General features: G+C 48.7%; 2 protein-coding genes across 2 annotated transcripts; both read right to left on the bottom strand.

The window, feature by feature from the left end:
* Positions 392 to 27,953, bottom strand: HOGA1 (4-hydroxy-2-oxoglutarate aldolase 1). The gene is given in 7 exon segments (NM_001190169.1): positions 392 to 1,328; positions 11,656 to 11,789; positions 13,432 to 13,528; positions 13,767 to 13,901; positions 14,963 to 15,090; positions 15,287 to 15,415; positions 27,383 to 27,953. Coding segments are annotated over 7 exon segments (984 nt in total). The 5' UTR covers positions 27,594 to 27,953; the 3' UTR covers positions 392 to 1,178.
* Positions 15,422 to 23,534, bottom strand: C14H10orf62 (chromosome 14 C10orf62 homolog). The gene has a single exon (XM_021074392.1). The coding sequence runs from the start codon at positions 22,320 to 22,322 to the stop codon at positions 21,324 to 21,326; it is 999 nt and encodes a 332-aa protein (XP_020930051.1). The 5' UTR covers positions 22,323 to 23,534; the 3' UTR covers positions 15,422 to 21,323.

Genomic DNA, 27,953 nt, shown 5'->3' with positions numbered 1-27,953 from the left:
TGAGCCACAATGGGAACCTTCCTTTTTAACCAAAAGAGTTTTTTTTTTTTTTTTTAAAAATTCATCTCAGGTTTTCTGCCACTAGTCAGATATCACTGAATAAGATTAAACATTTTAGAGAAAAGAGCCTTTTAAATTAATGTGGTAAGTGTTTTTAAATATCCCACTTGAACCTTTTTGTCTCTTACCTCTCTCATTTAAAACCTCAATAAGCTTTTTCCCTAGGCTGCCAATAATCTCTTGCCTATGTTTGCTCAGTATCCTTTGGGCCTCTCTCAGAGCTGCGAAAAAAACAGACCTTGGGAGCTAAATTGGCTCTAGGAAGGTTCTGGACATCTGGGCAGGAAACCTGCATAGCAGTGGGGTGTCCATCCATACATAGCCACACTAGTTTAACCTATTAAGCTTTATTGCAATAACAAATTGTTCTCAACAATAGAAGCAGAGTGTGTATAGACAAGGGGATGGTCCTGTCTCAGGCCAAGTCCCTTTTCCTAATGTTTCAGACTCGGGGTGGCTAGAACAGTTTTCTAGAATATAGCATTTATCCACCAGGTGTCATTATTTACCAGTTCTAGCAAGCCATGGGGCTGTCTCACTGGTGCACTTGACCGTGGGGATCAAGGCTAGAGACGATGTGAGATGAAGCACACAGATTTAGGAAAGGGCTAGAATGCAGCTCGGGGGTCTATTGAAGGACCAGTGACCCCTTTCTGATCAGGTTTCCCAAACGAGTGCAAGGAGTCAGAACTTGGGTTCCTAGGAGTTGCCTGGGTTTCCCGCTGTGTTGTACTGGACTTGGGTTTGTACCCCCAAGTCTAAGCAGTCTTCCTTTCGGTAAAACATGGCTTATTGGTGCCCAACTGCCCCCTTGTCCGTCCCCTCTGGCTGCTGGTTCACATGTCTCAGGGGAGAGGAAGGAACAGTAGGGAGACAAGTCACTTTGCTCCTTCCCAGGCTGAAGGTCTCCAGAGACCCCGATTTCAGGATACAAATGCCAGAGGTTGTTGGGCTGGGAGAGCAGGAGATGAGCGTGATGGCAGTGCCAGGAGAGAGGCTACCTGGAGGACTGAAGCGAGAAAGGGAGCCTCGAACCCTCGCCACCCATGTTCCTCTTCAGGCTGCCAGTGCAAGGCAGGTGCTGAGATGGGAGCAGGTTGGCCGTCCCCTCCTGGTCCTCAGAGCCAGCCGTTGCTGGTGAAATCCAAACGCAGCACCTCCTCCTGGGCCGGGTTCAGCTCCTGCAAGGGGGCGCGGCAGGGGCCTCCGTAGTAGCCAAACCAGTCCATGGTTTTCTTCAGCCCCGGGATCCCGAAGCGCCAGGTCACCTGCGAAGCAGGGCCTGTTAGAAGAGACTGGGGAGGGAGTCCCCTGCCCACACACGTCCAGGACCCAGATGTGTCATTTTCAGAAAGTCAGGGTTCCCACCCTCCTCCTCCTGTAAAGTAACTCTGCTGAATCTATGCGGCTTAGATTGAGCAGATTGGGAATCCAGAAGGCAGGTGGGCAGTAAAGAACACAATGCCAGAACCTAGGCTAGAGGACAGAAGGCGCCTCCTTTGGTTTGGGGAGAGAATCCACGCCATCAGGGAGGAGAGTGGCAGTGCATCCTCAGCTGGGATGGGAGAGGCAGCGCTGTGGGTCTGGGCAGTAGAGCATCCCTGGTCTGGGTCCCATCACTGGTCTGCAGCCCAGGTCCCTGAACCTGACCCAGGGCACAGAGGGCCTGGGAAGTCAGGCACAGCCCACCTTCTCTCACCCCAGCAGCAACGTCGCCCCCATCCCCCATCCCCCATCCCCCCATCCCTCCTCCCTGACCCCAATCCAAATGCTGCCACAGGGAAAACAAGGAGTCAGTGTCCAAAGAAGTTACACTGTGTAACCTTGTATCATTAACTTCTCTCTGAGCAAGTTCATTTGCCTAAAAAAATGCAGGGGCCAGACCACAGGATCTCTAACGTCTTTTCCATTGTAATGGGAGACTTAGAGCTATTGTCATACTTTAAAATCATGCGTGGAGAAAATAAAGCATCAAATTTGGAGTTCCCGTAGTGGCTCAGCAGTAACGAACCCGACTAGTATCCATGAGGATGTGGGCTCATTCCCTGGCCCCCACTCCATGGGGTAAGGATCTGGCATTGCCATGAGCTGTGGTGTAGGTTGCAGACACTGCTCAGATCTGGTGTTGCTGTGGCTGCGGTGTAGGCTGGCAGCTACAGCTCTGATTGGACCCCTAGCTTGGGAACTTGCATAGGCTGTGGGTGTGGGCCTAAAAGTCCAAACAAATAAATAAACAACCCCCCCCAAAAAAAACCCATCAGATTTCTTTTCTTTGAGCATTGCAACTAGTTGTTTCATGCTGATGGGAAGTTTTAGGTTAATCTTTGACTACCTAAAAACTAGGAAAGTAATTATTATGTAATAAAATTTTCTTCTGAGGGAAGGTAAAACCTTCGAAATATGGGCTTCATGAGGGGTAAAAATAATAAAAAGAGGTTGTTTGGGGTAAAAAGGTTGAGAAGCATCAATGAAGGATTAATACCTACTCAGCCGTAGAGGCCAGTAGGCTTCAGGAAGCCTCCTCCTAGGCCCTGCTCCAGCCATGATGTTCCAACAAACTGGGCTTTTCACCCAAAACCTGAGTAGGGTGGGAGAGACAATGGAAACAAGAAATAGCTAGAGGAATGCTTTCTCCCACCAGAGGTGTCTGAAGAGCTCTGCCTTGGCCCTCTGTAGACCCTGAGAAACGGTGGAATGCTTTGGAGGTAAGAACCATGGAAAGTCCTAAATATAGTCGGGGCAGGAGGCCGGCTGGGCAGGAGGGTAGAAGAAGCACATTGCGTTCGAGCAGGGCAGGGCAACAAGGTGACATCAAGCTGCTCTTGGGGTGGTTGAGCCTACAGCGCAGGCAGCAGACAGGTGTCCAAGGCATTCCTGAGTGTGTGCCCAGAGCTGGCACAGGACCAGGCACAGAGGGAAGGGTAAGAGAGGATGGCATGCCGAGGGCTAGGATGGCAGCATCCTCTCTTCCCAAGGGGCAGCCCGAGCTGCTTCGTCTGTAAAAATTAGGAGATCCCATATCACAAGAATTGGATGAGAAAAATAGCACTGTTAGCCCAGACGCCAAGAGGCCTGGAAGCTCCTCTTCCTGTTCTGGGGGCAGGTAGGTTCTGGGACCTTCTTGCAGGCAGCTGGGAGTGGGAGAGTGGAGGTCCTAACGCAGTGGCATGTCCAGAATGTGTAGCACAGCCTGGGCCTTTGGGTGGGTGGGGGCCTCAGTGGAAAGACCCTCATTTCTCCAATTCTTATGCCCTATTTTTAGAGCGTCCTATCCCAGGAGAACCTTCACACCCAGGGAGACTCACGCTTGCCTCCTCAGCTGTCCTTTCTCTACATCTGAGTTAATCTGTCTCTTGGAGGGAAAGATACAAACTGTGGGGAAGTCTGGAGTCTGCCCACCGCTTTAGGGAACAAAACATTGCCTGGCTCTGTTGGGACTGTCGTCTCAGAGGCAAAACTTGAGGGGCCACCAAAAAACACTGTCACAAGACAAATATTTAATGCAATATTTTTTAAAAAGTAAAAAATCAATGCAAAAAAAAATCCTTAATGCAAAAAATGCCAAAGTTTTTTTTTTCTTTTTTCTTTTTAGGGCCCCACCTGTGGCATATGGAAGTTCCCAAGCTAGGGATCAAATCAGAGCCACAGCTGCCAGCCTATGTCACAGCCGTAGCAACACCAGATCCTTAACCCACTGAGCAGGGCCAGGGATTGAACCCACATCCTCATGGATACCAGTTGTGTTCGTTACCACTGAGGCACAATGGGAACTCCCACTTGTTTACTGATTTATCTTCAAAGGTTGTTTTTTTTTTTTTTTGCCATTTTTGTTTTGTTTTTGTGTTTTTTTGGCAAAGTTTTAAATAAAGGCAGGATCCAACAGAGCCATGCCCTGTCATAATGTAGCCTGAGGCAGACTAATCATGTGTGTCCCTATGTACACAAAAGTGGATTTGGGCAAAAAAATTGTTTTGATGTGTTTGCTTCCATTCAAGCCAGGGGAGTAAAATTCTTTTTTTTTTTTTTTTTTTTTTTTTTTGCTTTTTAGGGCCTCACTCGCAGAATATGGAGGTTCCCAGGCTAGGGGTCAAATTGGAACTGTAGCCGCCAGCCTACGCCACAGACACAGCAACGTCAGATCCAAGCCACATCTCCACAGCTCACAGCAACACTGGATCCTTAACCCACTGAGCAAGGCCAGTGATCAAACCCGAAACCTCATGGTTCCTAGTCGGATTCACTTCCACTGAGCCACAATGGGAACTCCTAAAATTCTAATCAGTTATGTTTTTGGTATAGATAAAAATATCTCTTTTTGGCCATGCCCACAGCACGAGAATCGTCTCAGGCCAGGGATCGAACCTGTGCCACAGCAGTAAACCAGAGCCACCATGGCAACAATGCTGGATCCTTAACCTACTGAACCACCAGGAAACTCCTAGATAAAATATTTTAAATGAAAAAAATGCTGTGAATTTTAAAGCACCTACTTTTAAATGTTTCAATTTTTTTCTCCAACTACTTTAATGTTTTAGGAGAGAAAACTCACCATTTAGAAAACTATTTAGAGCTTCCAATTCCAGGAAGATGGAATAGGGATACAATTCTCTATTCCTCCCAAAAGGTAGAACTAAAACCCCCAGGACATTATGTAAAAACAAACATAAGACTGTGAAAGGCAGAGAGAAGAGAGACAAACCAGGGGCCTCAGGACCCAAGGAACAGCACAGTGCTAAGCTCCGTGGCCCGGACTTGGAGCTGAAGGAGCAAGTAACCCTGAAATGCCAACAAGCACAGACAAGAAAAGCCCCACAAGGAGTTCCTGTCGTGGCTCAGCGGTAACAAACCCAACTAGTAACCATGAGGTTTCAGGTTCAATCCCTGTCCTTGCTCAGTGGGTTAAGGATCTGACCTTGCCCTGAGTTGTAGTATAGGTCGAAGATGCAGGCTCGGATCCCACATCCGAGCTGGCACCTGCAGCTCCGATTTGACCCATAGCCTGGGAACCTCCATATGCTAGAAAAAAAGAAAGAAAAAAATAAAAAAGCCCCACCACATCCTGTTCTCTCTGGCCAAGGACTGGGAAGGGGCAGCTGAGCAAGATGGAGAATTGCTAGTTAATAATCAATAATCGGTCTACTCCAGCCAAATCCCACAATAAAAACCTGTGGCCCCACCCACACCCTGGCCAGCAAAGGCTGAACTGGGGGCCAGAATTTCTACCCCATACTCAGCGGTAAAGAGTACCCTGTGCCCACGAGGGATGGTCTCAGAAGAGGCCTAATGAAGAGAGTCAGAACTCTGACTGCTGCTCTGCACTAAGGAGACCATCCCCACTAGACACAGGAGGGATGTCCGTGAGGCCACATGGGGAGCAGTAAGGAGGTACTGCTCCCCCTTCCAGCTGGGGAGGGATCAGTAGAGGCCTAGAAGGGAGCTCTTATTTCTTTCAACTCCCCCAAAAGAAATCTCCAGGCCCAGATGGTTTCACTGGAGAATTCTCCAAAATGTCTGTTTGTTTTTCTCTCTTTTGTCTTTTTAGGGCTGCACCAGTGGCATATGGAGGATCCCGGGCTAGGGGTCCAACAGAGCTGTAGCCACCGGCCTACACCACAGCTCATGACAATGCCGGATCCTTAACCTACTGAGAGAGGCCAGGGATCGAACCCGCATCCTCATGGATGCTAGTCGAGTTTGTTAACCACTGAGCCAGCACGGGAACTCCCTCAAAAATGTTTAAAGACGATTTAACACTAATCCTCACAGTCTCTTCCAGAAAACAGAGGAGGAGGAAACACTTCCCAATCAATTAACAAAGCAATTTTTACCATGTTACCAAAATCAGACAAAATCAGGGAAGAAAGAAAAAGAAAGACTGTACACCAATATCTCTTATGAATATAGACAGAAAAACTCTTAGCAAAATATTAGCAAAGGGAATTCAGCAATATATAAAGAGTTATACATCATGCGTAAGTGGGGTTTATTCCGGGTTTACAAGTCTGGTTCAATATTTGAAGATTATTAACATAACCTGCCATGTTAACAGACTAAAGAGGAAAAAAAAATCACAAGATTGTATTAATTAGTGCAGAAAAAAAATTCAGAAAAATTCAACACCCATTCATGATTTAAAAACTCACTGAAAACCGGAAAAGAGGGGGAACTGCCTCAACTCACCCAAGAGTATCTACAGAAACCTTATAGCTAACACTGTACCTAATGGTGAAAGGCTAAATGCTTTTCCTTAAGATCAGAAACAAGGCAAGTATGTCCATTCTCACTACTCTTAATCAACATAGTGCAGGAAGTTCTAGTGCAATAAGGCAAGACAAGAAATAAAAGGCATACAGATCAGAAAGGAAGAAATAAACCTTTTTCTATTTGTAGATGATATGATTGTCTACATAGAAAAATCCCAAGGAATCTGGAAAAAAAAATAAAACTGCTAGAACTAATAAGAGAGTTCAGCAAAGTCATACGATACAAGATAAATAAGCAAAAATCAGTTGTGTTCCTGTACATACTAGCAATGAACATATGAGTAGTGAAATTAAAAATACAATATTAGAGTTCCTGTTGTGGCACAGTGGAAACAAATCTGACTAGGAACCATGAGGTTGCAGGTTCAATCCCTGCCTCGCTCAGTGGGTTAAGGATCCGGCATTGCCGTGAGCTGTGGTGTAGGTCGCAGACGCGGCTCAGATCTGGCATTGCTGTGGCTGTGCTGTAAGCCGGCAGCTGTGGCTCTGATTGGACCCCTAGCCTGGGAACCGCCATATGCCATGAGTGCGGCCCTAAAAATCAACAAAAAAAAAAAAAAAAAAAAAAAAAGGAAAAGAAAAAAATACAATATCATTTATAATAACTCAAAAAATATGAGCCACTTGGGTATAAATCTCTCAAAACTGGTACAGGATTTGTTGGCCAAATACTACAAAATGCTGATGAAATAAATCAAACAAGGCCTATGTAAATGGAGATACACCATATTCAAGGACTGGAAGACAACATAGTAAAAATGCCAATTGCCCCCAAATTGGTATACAGGTTTAGCAAAATCCCAGCAAAGGTATTTGTAGATATAGATAGACAGTAGTTTTCTAACATTTATATGGAAAGACAAAGGAATTAGTTTCGTTAAAACAATTTTGAAAAAAAAAAAAAAAGAACAAAGCAGGAGGCATCAGTCTACCTGATTTTAAGACTTATTACACACCTACAGCAATCAAGTCTGTGTGACATTACAGAGGGATAGATCAATGGGGAGAAGAGAGAATCCAGAAATAGACCCACACAAATACACCCAACTGATTTTTGACAAAGCTGCAAAAGTAATTCAATAAAGGAAAGACCATCTTTTCAACAAATGGTGCTGGAGCAAATGGATATCTATAGGTCAAAAAAGAAAAGAAAAAAAAATGAACCTTGATCTAAGTCTCATACGTTTCATAAAAATTAACGCTAAAGGGATCACAGGCTTCTAAAATATAAAACTTTAAAGAAAAAAATTTTTAAAAGTTCAAAATCCAGCACTAGGCAAAGGGTTCTTAGACTTGGATCAAAAGCATAAACACAAAAGATAATGTTGATTAACTGCACTTCCTCAAAATTAAAAAATTTTTTATTATCCTTTCAAAAGATTTGTTCAAAGAATAAGACAAGCTACAGACTGGGAGAAAATACTTTCAAACCACATATCTGACAAAGGACTAGCATCTAGAAGATATAATGAATTTCCAAAAGGCAACAGTTTAAAAATAATTAATTAAAAAAATGGGCAAGAGACATAAACAGACATTTTATCTAAGAAGATATACAGATGACAAATAAATATGATGAGATTTTCGTTAGCACTAGCCATCAAAAAATGTAAATTAAAACCACAATGAGGACTTCCCGTGTGGCTCACAACACAAGCATTGCTTCTACAGTGGCTGTGGCTCGACCCCTGGCTTGGGAACTTCCATATCCCGAAGGTGGAAAAAAAACGAAAGAAAGAAAGAGGAGTTCCCATCGTGGCTCAGTGGTTAACAAGCCAGACTAATATCGATGAGGAAGTGGGTTCGATCCCTGGCCTTGCTCAGTGGGTTAAGGATCTGGCGTTGCCATGAGCTGTGGTGTAGGTCGCAGATGTGGCTCGGATCTGGCGTTGCTGTGGCTGTGGCATAAGCCGGCAACTACAGCTCCGATTCAACCCCTAGCCTGGGAACCTCCATATGCCAAGGGTGTGGCCCTAAAAAGACAAACAAAGAAAGCAGAAGAAAAAAAAAAAAACCACAATGAGATGTCATGACATGTCTATCAGAATGGTTAAAAAAAAGTCACAACATCAAATGCTGGTAACGATGCAGAGAGACTGGATCACTCATACATTGACACTGACGTAAATACAAAATGGGGGGGAAGCAGGCGAGTGGCGGTGATGGTGGTGGTGGTGGGCACAGATTAAAGGAAGAATGAAGAGTAATTCTTGAAGATAACTGGGCAATTTTTCTTTAGGTTTTGTTTTTAATTGTAGACGTTTAAGTGGAGTCAGAGGCACTTTTTACTGGTGTGAGGAGTTACACAAGCCTTCTTTTTCCACACCGACCAAGCGATCATTTTTAGAGAAGATAACTAGCCCCCCTTTTTGATGTCCTTGGTGCAAAAAATTAAATTTGAGTGCATTATTTAGACACAAGTAATTTCACGTGTTGTGTTTCAAATCAAAACAAACCATAGGGTTGAAGCTGGACCTCTTGAATTGAGAGAATTGGTAACTTTATTTTAATATACATACCTGAAGAATGAACAAAAAAGGCTTCCTCAGAGATACGGCTCTTAAAATTATTGTCTTTTTCATTAGATATAAAATAAGAAATTGTATAGCACTTGCAGTGAAATTATACTAGAGTATAAGCAGAACCAAAACAAAGTTGAGTAGCTTAAGGAGATCTCTCTGGAAATTTTAATTTTCTGTGAGAGTAAGTTACCATAAGTATTGGAATACATTGCTTTTCTCTCTTCAAATAAGCAACTAAATAATGCACATCTCAGACTTATTTAGCACAGTAGTTTTTAGCAATGGAAAACCTGCAGACTAATTTTTCCTTGGTTCGGGGCTCAAATAAAAAACTGAATACTATCATATAATCCAGCAATCCCACTCCTGGGCATATATCCAGACAAAACTTTCATTGAAAAAGATATATACACCACTCTGTTCATTGCAGCACTATTCACAATTGCCAAGACATGGAAACAACCTAAATGTCCATCGACAGATGAATGGATTAAGAAGATGTGATACATATACACAATGGAATACTACTCCGTCATAAAAAAGAACGAAATAATGCCCTTTGCAGCATATGGATGGAACTAGAGAGTCTCATATTAAGTCAAGTAAGTCAGAAATAGAAAGAAAAATACCATATGATATCACAAACCATATGATATGTGGAATCTAATATATGGCACAAATGAACCTATCTGCAGAAAAGAAACAGACTCATGGACATGGGGGACAGACTTGTGGTTGCCAAGGGGGAGGGGGAGGGAGTGGGATGGACTGGGAGTTTGGGGTGAGTAGATACAAACTACTGCATTTGGAGTGGATAAGCAATGAGATCCTGCTGTAGAGCACAGGAAACTATATCCAATCACTTGTGATGGAAATTGATGCACCATAATGTGAGAAAAGAAACATAACTGGGTCACTTTGCTGTACAGCAGAAACTGACAGAACATTGTAGGTCAACTATAATTTAAAATTTTTTTAAAAATACAGGAGTTCCCGTCATGGCTCAGTGGAAGTGAATCTGATTAGCATCCATGAGGACACAGCTTTGATCTCTGGCCTTGCTCAGTGGATTAAGGATCCAGTGTTGCTGTGAGCTGTGGTGTAGGTTGCAGATGCTGCTTGGATCTGGTGTTGCTGTGGCTGTGGTGTAGGCTAGTGGCTACAGCTCCAATTTGACCCTAGCCTGGGAACCTCCATAAGCCTTGAGTGAGGCCGTAAAAAGACCAAAAAAAAAATGGTACACTTAACCTGGAAAACAGTTGGTCAGTTTCTTAAAACACCAAACATGCAAACAAAATTGTGGTGTTTTTTGTTTGTTTGTTTGTCTTTTTGCCATTTCTTGGGCCACCCCCACAGCACATGGAGGTTCCCAGACTAGGGGTTGAATCAGAGCTGTAGCCGCCGGCCTACGCCAGAGCCACAGCAACGCGGGATCCGAGCTGCGTCTGCGACCTACACCATAGCTCACGGCAATGCCAGATCCTTAACCCACTGAGCAAGGCCAGGGATCGCACCCGCAACCTCATGGTTCCTAGTCGGATTCGTTAACCACTGAGCCACGACAGGAACTCCCAAAATTGTGTATTTATCTCAGAAAAAAATGAAAAGTTCTGGTCACACAAAAACCTGTTCATGAATGTTCATAGCAGCTTTTGATATCCCTAAACTGGAAACAACCAATTCTCCTTCAAGAGGTGATTGGTTGAACAAGTCGTTTATGGCCACATCATGAATTACTATTCAGCAATAAAAAGGAACAGACTATTATTGCTACACGTGCCTGAACGAATTGCCAGAAAATTATGCTGAGTGAAAAAAGCCAATCTCAAAAGGTTATAGACTCTATAATTCCATTTATAGAACAGTCAAACTGATAAAATGATAAAAATGATGAGCATATTTGTGGTTGCTGGGGGTTAAGGAGGTAGGAGAAGGAGGTGAGTAGGTATGGCTATAAAAGAATAACAGAGGGATACATATGGTGGCAGAAATATTCTGTACTTGACTTTATCAGTGTCAAAATCCTGGTTATGAAATTGTGCCGTCGTTCTGTAAGGTGTTGCTGTTAGGTGAACCACGTAATGAATACGTGGGATCTCCTTGTATTGTTTCTTACCATTGTACGTGAACCTATAATTATCTCAAAATAAAAAATTTGACTGAAAATATACAAAAAAAACATGTCTCTCTAGGAACACGCATTTTTCCTTTAGCTTCTGGTGCCAGTACGGCTCTGCACAGCGTCACCTGTCCCTGGCAGGCGTTCCATCTTGCCTTTTCTCCTTGACTCGCCCAACACAGAATGAAGGTACATGGTCTGACTGCAGAATGGATTATTTGAAGACAGGACTCTCCTGGGAAAACCGGGCTCTGAATACCCCTAGCCTTCCAACTCCTCTATTATTTTCAATCACTGTTTTTCAAGATCTGGACCCTTGAAAAGTTGCTCTCAAGGCCCAGGGTTCCCTTCCTCTAGGCAGTGCCTCTCTAAGTAAAGTTCCAGGATTCCTTATGTCACATTCACCCAGGATGCTTGTTTCAATGCCTATTCCTGGCATTCCTAAAGGAGTAGAATTTTAACCAGCTCCCTAAATGAATTCTAATGCACATTTAAGTTTGAGACCCAATGGGGCTCCGCTTTGAAGTCAAGATTTGCTGGGGAGGCACAAAGCAGTCCCATACTGGAGTGTTCTCGAAAAGGACTTTCTGAAAGAAAAGAGACTAAGTGGGGACCTCTGTGCCAGTCCTGGCTCCTGCTCCAATGAGGACACAGACCACCCTCACTCTGGGGCCATTGGCTGGGAGCTCACCGCGGTGTTTGGCTCAATGAGGCGGTGTTGCAGCTTCTGGGCATCTTCCCATTGCCCTGTGAGGCAGAGTCGCTCCAGCTGGCACACCTGAGCCCCTAGGACATTGGCCAGGGCGCACACGCCCCCCACAGCTCCTGCCACAGAGTAAAATGCAGAATATCAGCCAGAGCCTCTTCCTGCAGAGAATCCCAAATCCTGGTCCCCGGCACATCTTTGTTCTGGGGAGACAGGCTGTGGATTTCTACACCCTGGTTAGCCACATCTAACGCATGCTCTGCGCGTTCACAGAGTACAGATTTCCACAGAGGATATTTCCAGCATCTTCAACATAGAATCTCCCAGGCTGGGGGCAGGGAGCAGAGCCTAACTCAAGGACAGTTCCTCCTCTGCACCCCTTTCCCCTCAGAGTAAAGTCTCACCTGCCAGCTGACATCCCCACGCTCCTCCAATAGCCCCCTGACTCATCAGTCCTGGAAGCGGGTGGAAAAGACAGGAAGCCTTTGCTCTACTGAAATTTTATTCCCCCCAGAGAATTCAGCCTGGGACGCGGTGGGGAGGGAAAGGGAGGGGAACATGCTCCAGACACAGGAGACCGGGCACTTCCTCCCTTTGGCTGCATGAACTTGGACAAATCTTGGGCTGTCTCTCGTCCTCTTTGTTTTCATCTGGGCAATGAAAACGGGCTGGCTGTGATCTCCAAAGGTCCTGCCACTTCTGCCAAGCCTGTGAGTGTGATTCCAAGGCTAGGTAGAAGTGATCCTGAGCAAAGTGGCCTCCAGACTGGAGAGAGAACAGGCAATCTGGAGTGAGCTAATATAGCTGCCATTTACTGAAAACCTACTATGTGCCAAGTCCTACGGCAGACACAGGGCCGATGTTCTTGAGTCCTCCCAAGACCTCCATGCATAGCAGAGAGGAAACTCGGGCCCAGAGCAGTGGGATAACTTGCCCAGTGATATTCAGTGAATAAATGGCAGAGCTCAGATTCCAGCTCAGATCCCCAGATCCAGAGCCGTGCTATTTCCATCTACCACACTCTCAGGAATGTAGCATAAGTGGGTCCCCTCTTCTCCCCCCTTTCGAGACTGGGACATAGCCGAGGGGAATTATCCAGGACCTACACCACCAGCCAAAGTCTGCAGAGACCAGAGAGAAGAGGAACCAGCATGGCCCCTGCTGAAACTGTCACTCAAATCTTCACTCACTGGGGCTTCAGCTGAGGGGAGGGAAGCATCTACTCCAACCTGAACTCAAGGACTTTGACCCCAAGGTCAAGAGCAGTTGGTTTAATGGTGACATTCCTAGGTTCCTGGACTGGAACAGAATCTGATCAGGCAGCTGAAGATCCTCCGCCCTACCCTGCACGCCTGACAACTCGCTCTGGCCTGGGCCCAGGGTCGGAGGAAAACACACTCTCGGACTCGTGGGAAGGGCCCCACGGTCTCTGCCCTCAGAGAATGATTTGCAAGGTGAGATTAGAGGACCTAAATTTGTCACCTAAGCAGGGAGCCTGGGACTTAGAGCAAACTACAGACATCCCCACCACAGGCCAGGGATTGTACACAGACACCCTCTTCCGCCCAATAAGGTCACTTACGAGCACCCACTATTCAGATAAGCGAGAAGCGGGCCTGGCCTCTGAGGCTTCGGAGCAGGCAGGCTGGCAAAGGCCCTCTGCAGACCCAGCCCCAGCCCTCACCGTCTCTCCCAGCAGAACCCAGCTGTCTGGGTTTATCTTGATCTCTCATCACAGTTGGAGAGCAGCAGGAAGCCTACCCACAGCATAGCTGGCCAGCAGGAAGCCCGCCGATCCAGCCAGCACCTGGAAATCCTGCCTCCTGGTTTTGTGAACAATCAGCCCAATCCTGGTCACCTGCAACAGCAAAGCTGGTGTCAGAGCTGGGCCACCAGCCTGGATGGGGCTGGGCAAGTGTGGGAGAAGACGTGCCCAGGTCCCAGAGAAATGCCCCAAAGTTCAGACGAACCCCAGAGAGCCCACAGGGCAGAGGGAACCCACACAGGGGCCCAGGACTGAAGTGGGTCCCAGAACTGCTCTGAAGTTGGCAGAAAAAGAGGAGGGGGTGCCCCAGCTGAGAGCTGTTGCCACTCACGTCACCACCGCTGTCCTTGATGCCCACGATATTCGGGTGCTGGGAAAGCGTGACCACCGCATCCACGGGCAGGTCCAGCCCCGTGTTGGCTGGGACACTGTACAGCACCACAGGTATTGGAGACAGGTCAGCAACCTGAGGGGAGGAGAGAAGAGGGGGGAAGGCAGCTGCCCCGGGCCTGGGTCTCTGCAGGGGACCTCTCCCAGGGCTCCCTCCTGGACTAGAAGTCACAGAGCTTGGCACCTGATCGCAACCACTAAACTGGGTGATAGTTAGAGTGTGCCAGATGCAGTTCTAAGTCCTTTGTGATTTTTGGTTTTTGTTTTTATAACTGCACCTGCTGCATATGGAAGTTCCTGAGCTAGGGGTTGAATCAGAGCTGTTGCTGCTAACTTACGCCACAGCCACAGCAACGCCAGATCCTAGCCTTAACTGTGAACTACACCACAGTTCACAGCAACACTGGATCCTTAACCCACTAAGTGAGGCCAGGGATTGAACCTGTAACCTCATGGATACCAATCAAGATCATAATCCACTGAGGCACAGTGGGAACTCCTATGCAGGGTTCTTAACACACTGAGCCACAACAGAAACTCCCAAGTCCTTTATGGTTTTTTGGGGGTTTTTTTTGTTTTGTTTTGTTTTTTTATTGCCTTTTCTAGGGCTGCTCTCAGGGCATATGGAGGTTCCCAGGCTAGGGATCCAATCTGAGCTGTTGCTGCCAGTCTATGCCACAGCCACAGCAATGCAGGATCCAAGCCGCGTCTGCAACCTACACCACAGCTCACGGCAACGCCAGATCCTTAACCTGCTGAGTGAGGCCAGGATTCGAACCTGCAACCTCATGGTTCCTAGTCAGATTCGTTCACCACTGCCATGACAGGAACTCCTAAGTCCTCTATGTTCTGATCGAACTCCATCCTCACACCTCCCTAGGAGGATGATTCCATCATTCCTCCCATCTGAGAGGGGAGGAAACAGCAACAGCCTGGTTAGATCAGTCGCCCACTGTCTCACAGTTGGTTCACAGTGGCGTCCCTCCCCTTTCCCAAAGCTGCCATTCATGGGAAGTAGGCTCACCACTCTGCTCCCAGCTTCTCTCCCCTCCCCTCTTCTCCCCAGGCAGAACTGCTATCTCACCCAGCCTCCTCTTGGTCCCAAGCCTTAAAGCCAAGCCCACCCCTCACTCCCACCTTGGTGTAGTGGTGAATGAGGGCAGCGCTGCTCATGCGGCCACGATAGTAGCAAGGGGTCACCACCATCACGGCATCAGCCCCGACCTGGGCCATGCTCACCGTCATCTCCACTGTGGCTTGAGTGGCTGCAGGAAGAAAGAGGGAGTCTTCCCTTCAGGCCTTGGAGGCTGAGAGCAGGAGGAAGAAGGGGTGGCTAGGTCTCTGGGGCAAGCAAGGAGTGCACAAGAGATAGAGTAAGACTGGACTGAAGCCAGCCCCAGGGCTGAGGACCCTGCCCCCCACACCCAGCCACGCCCGGGGCCCCGAACATCATGGCCTCACACTCGCAGCCGGAGCCGGCTAGCAGGAGCTTGTCCTTAGGCATGGCCTGGCGCACTCGGCTCACCACCTCCAGGCGCTCGCTGCTGGTCAGGAAGGGGAACTCGCCGTTGGAACCCTGGACCACGAAACCTGTGAGAGAGGCCCCATCACAGCCAGCAACACCTTCTCATCCGCTTATGAAAAACTGGATATTGGACTTACACTCACCCATGTTCCTCCCTCCCCAACAACGTGGCACTTCACACATTTCCTTTCCATCTTTGTCCTGATGCAGGCGGAGTGTTTTACCCAGTTGCGGTGAGAGTGTTCACACCATTTTTTCTTTTTTTTTTTTTTCTTTTTAAGGCTGCACCCACTGGATATGGAGGTTCCCAGCCTAGGGGTCCAGTCAGAGCTACAGCTGCTGGCCTGCGCCACAGTCACATCAACATGGGATCTGAGCTGCCTCTGCAACCTACATACACCACAGCTCACGGCAATGCCAGATCCTTAACCCACTGAGCGAGGCCAGGGATCGAACCTGCAACCTCATGGTTCCTAGTTGGATTGTTTGAATGAGATGTTTGTTTGAATGAGATGTTTTAGCCATACCAAAAAGAATGGATAATAATATAATGCACATCGGTATACACAGCACCCGTGACAACACTCCCCTGGTCACCTTCCTTGTCCTTATCGCTGTTCTGTCTCAAGTGTTTATTGTTCCCATATCTTCATACCCTCAAAACATGTATCTGGACCCATAAAGAAGATAGAATATCTTTCTTGTCACTTAAAACTATAGAAATGGAATCAGATAACCTTCTGCCATTTTTGCTCACCATTGTTTCGAGCATTGTCCATAACAGTACAGGTAGTTCTGATTCATTCATTTTCTCTGCTATACAATATTCTCTTGGGAGGTTAGACCACAATTTACTTTTCATTCTCCATTTGATGACATTTAGAATAGTTATTTTTGCTGTTACAAATAATGCTGAAAACACATGCTTAGGAATCTCTCTACAGTTGGAGTTCCTGCTGTGGCACAACGGGATTAGAAGTGTCTTGGGAGCACTGAGACACAGGTTCGATCCCTGGCCTGGCACAGTGGGTTAAGAATTTGGCATTGCTGCAGCTGTGGCTTAGATCACAACTGCAGCTTGGACCTGATCCTTGGCCCAGGAACTCCATGTACCATGGGGCAGCCAAAAAAGAAAAAAAATTTTCTCTACAATTTAGATACTTCAGTGTGTAATTGCTGAGTCACGTGTAAATGCACCTTTAGGAGCCAAACTGCTCCTTTTTTTTTTTTTTTTTTTTTCCGGCCATGCCTGTGACAGTGGAAGTTCCTGGGCCAGGGATAGAGCCTGAGCCACAGCAGTGACAATGCCAAATCCTTTAATGCTAGGCCACCAGGGAACTCCACCAAGCTTCTAATTATCCATAGTCCATCAGCACATAGAAGACACCATTAGTGTTCATTGATGCCAATACTGGGTAGTGTCAGAACTAATTTTTGCCAATTTTCCAGGTGAAAAATGACGATATCTCATTATTTTCTTTTGCATTTTCTTGTTTTATCCACCATTTGAGCAGTTTCTAACATTACCAGTTAAAGGCATCAGCCTTTGTATGTCCGTGAGGGACCAGGAGAACTGACACTCTTCAGCTAAATCTGAAGGGAATGTTAAACCATTTTCCTCTCAGCTTTTTTCATTTAACCTTCTCTTTCCTCTTCCTTCTCCTCTCCATTCCATTCCCAAAATTTTTTTTTCTTAAATACAACATAAAATACACGGAGATTATTAATATCTAGAAGACCGTTCAGGAGAAATGAAAGAAAAGAAAGCTAGGGCAATATTAGTAAACAAAATCCCTGCCATCCAGTTGTGACAAATGAGCCAGAAATATGAGTTGGAGCTTCCCGACAGTCAAAGCTAAAAGGGAAACATGGTCAGCTGAGAGATATGCAGAAATCAAGATAAATCAAAGCAGCTGCGCTGGAGAAACACAGAGTTTCCTGGCACTGGGACCAAGAGAGATTGTTCCTGTGAGTCATCCTTAGGGGACATAGTGTGATGGAGAGTCAACTTTTTACCACAAGCCCTTTTATTTATTTATTTATTTTTTTGTCTTTTTGCCTTTTCTAGGGCCACTCCCGCAGAATATGGAGGTTCCCAGGCTAGGGGTCTAATCGGAGCTGTAGCCACCGACCTGCGCCACAGCCACAGCAACGCCGGATCCTTAACCCACTGAGCAAGGCCAGGGGTCGAACCCGCAACCTCATGGTTCCTAGTTGGATTCGTTAACCACTGAGCCACGACGGGAACTCCCACAAGCCCTTCTGCATGCTGTTCACTGCACCCTTAGATTCTGTGGAGAGAGTTGCCGGAAGAGTTCACTGGATACTTAGCGTTTTCCCCCAGTTTTTTGCCTTGATAACATTATGGGGACCATCTTGAGGCAAACACTTTTGGCTTCTGTTGGATCGCCTTCTCAGGATCAATTCCTCCATGTCAGGCCAGGAGCTCATGGTAGGAGCCTCCGCTGTTTCACTACATAAGGTCTCGTATTCTCCCAGTAGGTCATCCCATTCACAGAGTTGCCAATCCCAAGGTCCAGCTACGACTGGACCAGCATCCTCTGGCTAAGGATTTAGAGATCAAACTTCTGCTACCTCCTCCCCAGCCCTTCCTGCCAGCCCCTCAAAGGGGGTTTCTTGCTTTAGGCGTTATTTCTAGCCACAGTCACTCACTCTCAAAGTCCCTTTCATTCTGGTGGTCAGTTCCAGAAGCGTCAGGGCCCACAAGTGAACTTGACCTAAATGGCAGGACATCTGGGTCTCTTGCTCTGGAGGTGAAGTAGGCTCCTGGGCTGCACGTCTTCGTGGCCTCTCCTCGTTTCATTTAAGGGAGCATCCGACCCAGGCCTGGCTCCCAATAAGGAAGAAATGCCAGGCTGGGGGAGAAGCGTGACAGAGTCAGGTAAGTACTGGACTTGAGTCCCTCTGACTATTGGGCAATCGTGTCATGTTTCTCAGATGCCCTTTCCTTTCCCATGGGATGACAAGAAAACCCTACTTTATAGGGCTGTCTTAAAGGCTCAAATGAGAAAATGTGCAGGAAAGAAAGCCCTTGGAAGTCTGTGACCTGATACTGCCAAGAGCCCCCTCCTTCTCCTTGACTAGATGTCCACTGTCAGGCCCAAAGTGCCACCCCTGATGTAGAGGCGGGGCTAAAGGAGAGGAAAAGGCCAGGGTCCTGGATAGGTCTGGTGTGAGGAAAGTGAGTGGTGGGGAAGCGGGGAGCAGTGAGCCAAGTGGTCAGATACAAGGACTCTGAAGTCAGAGCAGCCTGGGTTTAATACCCAATGTAGCCCCTCACCAGCTATGAGCTCTGGGACAAATGGCTTAACCAAACCTCAGCTTCCTCAACTGAAAAGTGAGGGGAACATTAGTGCCCTTCTCAAAGGCGGGTGATGTTTAAACGAGATCCTATTCGTAAAGTGCTTAGAAGAGCTATTACCTGGCGCTCAGTGTTAGCTGCGATCATCATGGAGTCAGAGCATGGACTCAAGCCTTCAATCAGGAAGGTGGCAGCTTTCTATTTGAAGGGGGGAGGATGGCTCGTGTGAGGAGGGAGGTTGCCCAGGGACCTCTCAGGCCCCCTCCAGCTCTAAGAGGAAAGAAGCTCATTTTGGAAGCTTCCTTCTTTTGCCCCCATGGTTATTCTGGCTGCTCTGGGGAACCAGCGTGGCCTGGTAAGGGGAGTGGGTGGGGGCTGGAGATGCACAATGTGGTGACTTATTGTGGCCCAAAGGAATTACAGTCTCTTTTATATAAGGAGTATCCCCCAGTCACTGTTTGGCCTTGGCCTGTCATCATTGCTGCTTCCTCCAAGAAGTCCTCCTGGGATCAAGCCTCCATTGGACAGCTCTCCTCTGAACTTTTATTCCCTATTCCTTGTCCTTTCCTGCTGCCTCTTCAAAAATATGCAGAGATGCTCAGATCCCTTGAATTTCCCACCCACACCTGTGGGAGTAGGCAACATTTCTCGAACTGGTCCCTGCTGTCAAATGAGGAAATCGGACACAACAGACTTCTTGGCTTGAGGATTTGGAGTCACTTTTTGGGCTTTTCCTCTTCCCCTTTGCCTGTCTCCAAATGTTGCCCTCCAGGCAAACTGACTGTCAAGTTCCCTCAGACACACTGCCACCTTCCCGCCTCTAGAACTTTGTTCCCGCTGTCCCCTCTGCCTGGAATACCTCCCTAGCTTTAGCCTCTCAATCCCCTCCCCCTTGTGCTCCACAGCATTTTGTTCTTGCCCAGCACTTGTCCTACATTGTCTAGAAGCATCAAGGTCAAGGATGGTATCCCCCTCGTTTTGGCCCCCATTGACGCCTACGACACTACCTGTTGACAATTTTTTTTTTTTTTTGGTCTTTTTGCCATTTCTTGGGCCGCCCCCATGGCATATGGAGGTTCCCAGGCTAGGGGTCTAATCGGAGCTGTAGCTGCCAGCCTACGCCAAAGCCACAGCAACGCGGGATCTGAGCCGAGTCTGCAACCTACACCGCAGCTCATGGCAACGTCAGATCCTTAACCCACTGAGCAAGACCAGGGATTGAACCCGCAACCTCATGGTTCCTAGTCGGATTCGTTAACCACTGAGCCACAATGGGAACTCCTATCGACAATTTTTTTGTATAAGAGAAAATTGTCCCAAACCTGGTCTAGGGCAGAACGTTTTTGCATAATGTAATTCATAACTTCCCCCAGAATGAAATCAAAACTCCTGATGAAATGCTTAAGCAATCTCCTAAAGAGCTTTAATGGAATTAAGCCTTGATCTGGGAAACCCGCCACCTTTCCTGCAGACTCTCGGACAAGAGTCTAGTGGCTGTTAACTTCCCTTCTTTGTGTCTAGTGTAGTATCTAGCTGCATCATAACACAACACAGAGCAATCATATACTAAAAACTCCCTGAAAGGGGGTAGGGGAGCTACTGGTTGTACTAATACTACTACTATTTTTTTTTCTTTTTGGGGGGCCACATCTGTGGCATATGGAAGTTCCCAGGCTAGGGGTTGAATCGGAGCTGAAGCTGCGGGTCCACACAGCCAAAGAGCCACGCAGGATCCGAACTGCATCCGCAACCTACACCACAGCTCACGGCAATGTCAGATCCTCAACCTACTGAGCAAGGCCAGGGATTGAACCTGCATCCTCGTGGATACTCATTGGGTTGGTAACTTGCTGAACCACATCAGAAACTCCACTAACACTATTATTTAGCTGAGCTGCAGCAGTGACAGCCCAGCCATAGTAACACAAAAACGAGGGAGCATGCAACACAGTCACTCTATAGGTGGATAGTGGGGAGGCACGAACACGGGTGCCAGGGGGGCAGGAAAACAGCACAGCGTGAGAAGGGGTATACAGGGTGAGGGTGGTACCAAGAGAACAGCGGGCCCACCTCCCACCCCTGTTTACTTCCTTGCCTCTGAAATCCTGTCTCTCCTCCCAGCTCCCGGCTGCTGCTTCTCTTTCTCTGGCAACAGCAGGGCAGTGGGTGTTGAGCCCCCTGGAGACTCCCCAGAACCTGAGACCCAGGAATCAATTTTACGGAGCCCACCCAGAGGCCGTGGCAGGAGGAACCCTCTCCCCACTGGCCTGCCCGCACCTGAGGCTGGCCCCAGAGCCCCAGACTCTAAGTGAGGGTGTTCAAGGCTTTATTGGCTCAGGTCCAGGCGTTTGGCATCAGGTGCTCTTGGCTGCTCCTGGTATCGGCCTCTTTCATTGCCTCTCAGTGGGTCTTCAGGGGCCTGTGCGTCTGCTTGGCTTCCACCCAGCTCTTCCTTCATCAGGGGACATCAGTGGCAGCCTTTGCTCAAGGAGTCAAAAGGGCCCAGGACTCCTGTGGGGGCCTGACGAAGAGGGGCTTTGGGCGGCAGCATCTTAGTCTGGGCCACCTAGGCTGCCCCATCGGAGAGAAAACAGGCCTGTGTGTGCCAGCCTTGTTGGGGGAAGGGGCATGTCCATCCGTGGTTAGGTGGTCTAATGGCTGCGGTTGGGCAGGCTGTGGCTCTGGTGGCTCGGGTGGCTTGGATGACCCTGGTGGCCCTGGTGACTATGGAAGGTGTGCGTGTGGTTGGCGCCAGCTATGGTGGCTTCCCGCTGGGTGAAGAAATTGCCTTTCAGCTTTAACTGCACCTCCTCGAGCGCTTTCAGCTCTTCCTGGTTGATATCCTTGGACTCCAGGTGGCCTGAGTTCTGGCACGCCATGACACGCTGCAGCATGGAGTTGGCCAGCTGCTGTCCCTTGGCGTCAATGTCCTTGGTACAGGCAGCCACGGCGGCCCACGTGGCCTCCTCCGTGGCCGAGGATTTTTCAGACTCCTTGGGAGTTTCTTTGGTCACCAAGGTCCCAGACATCCTCTGCTTGCTGGTGAAGGACTCCCGGTGAAGAGCCGCGCCGTCTTCTCCCTGCCTGGTGGTGAAGGTCTCCCCGGGGATTGTCGTGCTGGCCTCTCCGATGCCACCGTCAGGCTGGGGAGCCCCCGTGATGCCGCAGTTGCCCCCGGCCGTGCTGCTGGTCCCGGCTGTTCCTCCGGCGGGCAGCTTCTCTTCGGAAAGACGGCTAAAGTGCGATTTGATCCAGTTCTCGTTCTTTTCTTCGTGGCTTTCTGGTGGCTCTTGCTCATCTTGTGCACCCTCAGAAGCTGCCTTCCTTCTCCTCTTCCTCTGCATCCACAGCATGAGGCCTCCACCTCCGAGGAAGAGGGCGGTTCCCAGCACCACCCTGCATGATGGTTGCTGGATGAGCTCCAAGAAAGTCTCCAGGACCCCACGCCAGGCAGGCAGAGCTAAGAGCACACTGGAAGTGGGGGAGCCCAGATGGTATGGCTCATGCTTGAAAAGACAGGCTCCCCGAGGGTATCTGCCAGGCAGGCCCCCTGCTGTGCCCTCCCTAGGAGGCCCCTCCCACCTCAGCAATGAACCCCATTGTGAGGAAGGTGGTTGGGAGGGCGGGGGGCGGGAGAGAGGCCATGGCATCCCTTATGTCTGGTCTGACAGGCATGGCCTGAGGCCTGGGACCTTTCTCCCACCCTGACAGCTGTCCCTGAGGCCGGGGGAAGGGCACCTTCCCCAATTCTGAGTCCCTTCTGCCTTCTGCTTGTCACCTATTCTGCAGCTCAGACCTTCTTATCTTCCAGTCGTTGGTTTCTCTTCCTCTCAATCTGGTGGTCTCCAAGGGGCAGAGGCTGCTGGGTCAGGCTGGCCATGGCCAAAGGTCCCACTTGGCTGGGCTGGCATCCATTCCTGGCTGCCTAAGTCTAGTGTCTTTCTCTACTGCCAGCTTTGTGCATTCCTTCCCCACTTGTGGCCTCCAGCCCCCTTACACATCAGGGTCGAGAAGAAAAAGGGGTCCAGGAAGGAGCACATTCTGGAATAACATGAGGTCACAATTGGGGGAAGACAAGCAGTGGGCTGAGAAGATTAGACAGGACAGGAAGCTTCACCCAGCCCTAGATCCCTGGGCTGTTCCAGGATAGGGATCCACCACCTCTTGCCTTAGTGTCATACCTGCAAACCTAGAATCTGCCCACACCCTCGACTCTCCTGTAAGTGGGCACAGTTCAGGTTAAAAGCTGCTGGGACAGGTGGCCAGGCTCTCTAGATGTACAGACAACTGAGAGTCTGGCCTCCAATCCCAAGTTATACTCAGGGCCTCTCAGGGTAGAAAGAACCCTGGTCCACTCCCAGAGGCATATACAACTTTTTTTTTTTTTTTTCTTTTTAGGGCCACACCTGTGGCATGTGGAAATTCCTAGGCTAAGGGTTGAAACAGAGCTGCAGCTGCCAGACTACCCCACAGCCACAGCAATGCAGGATCCGAGGCTCATCTGCGACCTACACCACAGCTCGTGGCAACGCCAGATCCTTAACCCACTGAGTGAGGCCAGGGATCGAACCCGCAACCCCATGGTTCCTGGTCGGATTCGTTTCTGCTGCACCACAACAGGCACTCCATATACCACATTTTTTAATGCCAAAATAGGACTATTAAAATTGTGATATTTTAAAATACTGTATTTAACAAGGTAGTGGCTTTAATATACACAAAATATTATACCTTAGTCCAAGAAACCATGGTTTATCCTTCATAATAAGGGAATAACAGAAGCTTAAAGTTTTGGGCAGGAGTTCCCGTCGTGGCTCAGTGGTTAACGAATCTGACTAGGAACCATGAGGTCAAGGGTTCCATCCCTGGCCTTGCTCAGTGGGTTAAGGATCCGGCGTTGCCATGAGCTGTGGTGTAGGTTGCAGACGCGGCTCGGATCCCGCGTTTCTGTGGCTCTGGGGTAGGCCAGTGGCTACAGCTCCGATTAGACCCCTAGCCTGGGAATCTCCATACGCCGTGGTAGCGGCCCAAGAAATGGCAAAAAGACAAAAAAAAAAAGTTTTGGGGAAATGTCAGCTCTCCGGGCTTGCTAGAGTAGCTCTGGGGTCATCCACTCACCTCATTTGGAAATAACAATTCAAAGTTCACCTTTGAGGTTGTTTGTGGGTATGAGTTCAGGGACAAAGGACCTTCTGCAAAAACTCCTCCCTCTGGTCTCTGGTTATAAGTTTTTATTTTATTTTATTTTATTTTATTTTATCTTATTTATTATTATTATTATTATTTTTTGCTATTTCTTGGGCCGCTGCCATGGCATATGGAGGTTCCCAGGCTAGGGGTCTAATCGGAGCTGTAGCCACCGGCCTACGCCAGAGCCACAGCAACTCAGGATCCAAGCCGCATCTGCAACCTACACCACAGCTCACGGCAACGCCAGATCCTTAACCCACTGAACAAGGGCAGGGACCGAACCCGCAACCTCATGGTTCCTAGTCGGATTCGTTAACCACTGTGCCACGGCGGGAACTCTTTATTTTATTTTTTTAGCTGTGCTTGCAGCACGGAAAAGTTCCTGGGCCAGGGATCTAACCTATGCCACAGCAGCGACCCAGGCTGCTGTGTTGGCAATGCCAGATCCTTAACCTGCTTCACCATAAGAGCAATTCCATGAGTTTTATTTTAAGAGATTATGCTTTACTCAAATAATTAGTACAAATTAACAATGCCAAAACACAGATAAATAAAAAGAACTATTCAGTTGCAGGCAATGCCTTCCAGAAGATTCTCTTAAATGGTCACAGATTCATCAAGGGCAGGTTCCCATCTCTTTGGAGGACCTTTAACCCATGGCAGGAGGCCCTGGCACTGTGAAATGTGATGGGTCCCTCCTCCACCCCTGAGTGTTGGCTGCAGTAGGGGGCAAGGAACAGGCAAGGAGACAGATTTTTTTTTTTTGTCTTTTTGTCTTTTTTTTGTTGTTGTTGTTGTTGTTGTTGCTGTTGCTATTTCTTGGGCCGCTCCCGCGGCATATGGAGGTTCCCAGGCTAGGGGTTGAATCGGAGCTGTGGCCACCGGCCTATGCCACAGCCACAGCAACGCGGGATCCGAGCCGCGTCTGCAACCTATACCACAGCTCACGGCAACGCCGGATCTTTAACCCACTGAGCAAGGGCAGGGACCGAACCCGCAACCTCATGGTTCCTAGTCGGATTCGTTAACCACTGCGCCACGACGGGAACTCCAGGAGACAGATTTTAGAGCTAAAGTGGCTCACTGCTCCCTTCCCAGGCTCTCTGGCTTCATCCTGGGAGCAGTGGCAGGACCCTATGGCTCCTGTGCTGGGGCCCCAGGTTTGAGCTTCCTGGGAGGACTGTGTTGAATGCTGTGGCTCGGTTCCCATTTGAAAAAGAGGAAACCAGATTAGAAGGCTTCTGTGAATTTTCCAAGGTCGCCGTAAGGGGCAGAACCAGGATTCTTACCCAGGTCTTTTTTTTTTTTTTTTTTTTTTTTGTCTTTTTGTCCTTTTTAGGGCTGCACCCGTGGCATATGGAGGTCCCCAGGCTAGGAGTCGAACCAGAGCTGTAGCTGCCAGCCTATACCACAGCCACAGCTACACCAGATCCGAGCCGCTCTGCAACCTACAACACAACTCAAGGCAACGCCGAGTCCTTAACCCACTGAGCGAGGCAAAGGATGGAACCCTTGACCTCATGGTTCCTAGTTGGATTCGTTTCCACTGCACCATGACAGGAACTCCCTTACCCAGGTCTTATTAAGTCAGCAAGCTAGGCTCTCCTACACAGCCTCCTGCTCCCCTGTGTGTGTGGGTAAGAGAGAGATGTGCCAGGGCAGCTTGAATGTCAGGTGGACCAGTGGCCGCCCTGCCAAAGCCACAGCAGACTGTGCTCCCAGCCACCTCTGCCCCCTCGACCCTGCCTCAGGAGTGTGGCGAGGAGAAGGAAGGGTCCAGAAAAGAGCCTGGGGTGCAGGCAGACACTGATGCAAAGCCCACCTCCCCACACCCCCTACCCTTGAATCTGGGGCGTCCTTGAACCTGGGAGGTGAAGCTGAGTCTTCTCTTCTCTTAGAGATTCAAGGAGCTTCTCGCTTTGCTTCTAGAGTACCAGATCTCTATCCTTCCGGCTCCAGTGAGATAAGCCCCAGCAGAAACGTACTTAGAGTTTGTGTCACTGCTCTGTGTAGCTGTCCACAGAGCATTCGCTATCCCCTGGGGAAGGGTCACATCACTCCAGAACTGAGACACAAGAGGAGTCTCAGGCCAGGGATCGAACCCTTATCCTTACAGACACTGTGTCAGGTTCTTAACCAGCTGAGCCACAATGGGAATTGCTGGAATCCACACCTTCTAATGTATGGCAATCTTCACAATTTACAAGCATGTCTTCCCTTGCATTCTCTCAGATCTTTTTCCCAACCCTCCTGTGATGGCCATTTTTTCTCCCACGAGTCAGATGGGGAGACTCAAGTTTAGAGAGATTAGCTCCCAGCTATATCATGGCAGAGCTGTGGGGTTTTTGGTTTGTTGGTTGGGGTTTTATTTTTTGTCCTTTTAAGGCCACACCTGTGGCATATTGTAGTTCCCAGGCTAGGGGTCGAATCTGAGCCACATCTGCCACCTACACCACAGCTCACAGCAACGCAGGATTCTTAACCCACTGAGTGAGGCCAGGGATCAAACCCGAGTCCTCATGGATACTAGTTAGGTTTGTTACCACTGTGCCATCACGGGAACTCCAGAGCTGTGTTTTGAATCAAGGGTGTATGTTCAGCTCCATGGCACCACCTCAGTCAGAACCACTCCATTCCCATGCTGGTGCCAACCAGGGTCTATGGCTTGGAATGATCCCATCTAGGGACTCAGCAGTCAGTGCAGTGGAGTGAAACTGAGCATGGCTGTGCAGTCAACCCAAGTCCAAATCCCAGCTCAGTCATTTACTAGCTGAGTGACCTTGTGCAAATAACAGCATCACGCTGAGCGCCAGATGCCCATCTGTGAAATGGGGCTATTGGGAGCACTGCCTCGGAGCACTGCCAGGAGAGACGGATTAGAGTGGGCAGGGCAGGATGGGCAAACTTTGCCACTTTTTATTTTCATTTATTGCACCCATGGCTGTGTTTTACACTGAGCATCACAAATATGATCTGGTCCCTGACCTCAGGTTGGGGGGAATCCATGTGTAATGGGGAAAATGAGCCAGAGGATCCAGAACAGGAATTAGTTTGGCCAAGGGAGGCTTTGTCTAGAAGAGACTATGCACACAAGTCTTTGAGGGAGATGAGCCTGCTGGCTGGGCTGCCACATGTGACACCCAGGCTGCCATCACATCTGCGTAGAGTGTCTGGTTGACAAAAGCTTTCCCACCCGTTACCTAGTTTGATCCCCACAATAATGCTGGATGAAGAACTTTTTTTTTTTTTTTTTTTTTTTTAACAAACATAGCAGGTTACAGTTGGGAAAACTGAGGCAGGTGAGATTCCAGCCAAGATCACAGGCCAGCAGTTAGCTTCCCGCCTGTCTCCTGACTCCAGAGCAGGGACCTGTTCCTCTCTCATCAGAAAATGACCCGCAGAGTAGCCTACTGTCCCAGAGCAGCTTGACAGAGCCTGAGTACCCTCCTCTGGTCTCTGGCTCAGGACACCAGGGTCACTCACATCTCCCCAACTTCCACAGGGGGCGGACCCCACTTACCTCGGAAGGGAAAGGTGCCCAGTTTGTGCAGATTCTCCTCCAGTTTCCCATAGTCCACCTCGGCTGTGGCAGTGAAGGGGGTGGTCACGGGGGGGTAGATGCCTGAGATGTCCATCTTCCTCCCCTCCCCTGAGGCCCAGCTCCCCATGGTCCTGGACAAAGCCCTGCTCAGCCCCCGCCTCACAGAGGACCAGACTTTGGGGCCCAGCATCTCTGCAGGAGGCTCCAGGCCCAGCTGGTTTCTGTCCCCAAGAGATGCTGACTTCGGACTCCTTCCTACTCTGGTTAATGATCAATGGGCCTAGTTAAAAATTTGCTGCCCTCTGACTTGTTGGTCTTCAGGCAGGCTGGGGCCTGGTGTTGCCAGGGTCAGAAGCTAGGCCTATAGGCCTCAAAGAGGTCCTCCCTCCCCCTGGGGAGCAGCTGGAGAAATGCCACAATCCAGCGTCTCTCTGGCCAGACGGAGGACTGGTTCCTGGGGTCCTGACACTAAATGGTGCCTCCAGTGGGGCCCCAGGCCCTCATCCCATAATTTCCAGCCCCAAAGCCAGGAACCAGGCTGGCTTCCGCC

The sequence above is a fragment of the Sus scrofa genome, chromosome 14 (genome assembly GCF_000003025.6).
Source record: "Sus scrofa isolate TJ Tabasco breed Duroc chromosome 14, Sscrofa11.1, whole genome shotgun sequence".
Taxonomy (NCBI): domain Eukaryota; kingdom Metazoa; phylum Chordata; class Mammalia; order Artiodactyla; family Suidae; genus Sus; species Sus scrofa.
The sequence above is the reverse complement of the archived record's forward strand: the minus strand, read 5'-3'. Positions and strand labels throughout refer to the sequence as shown.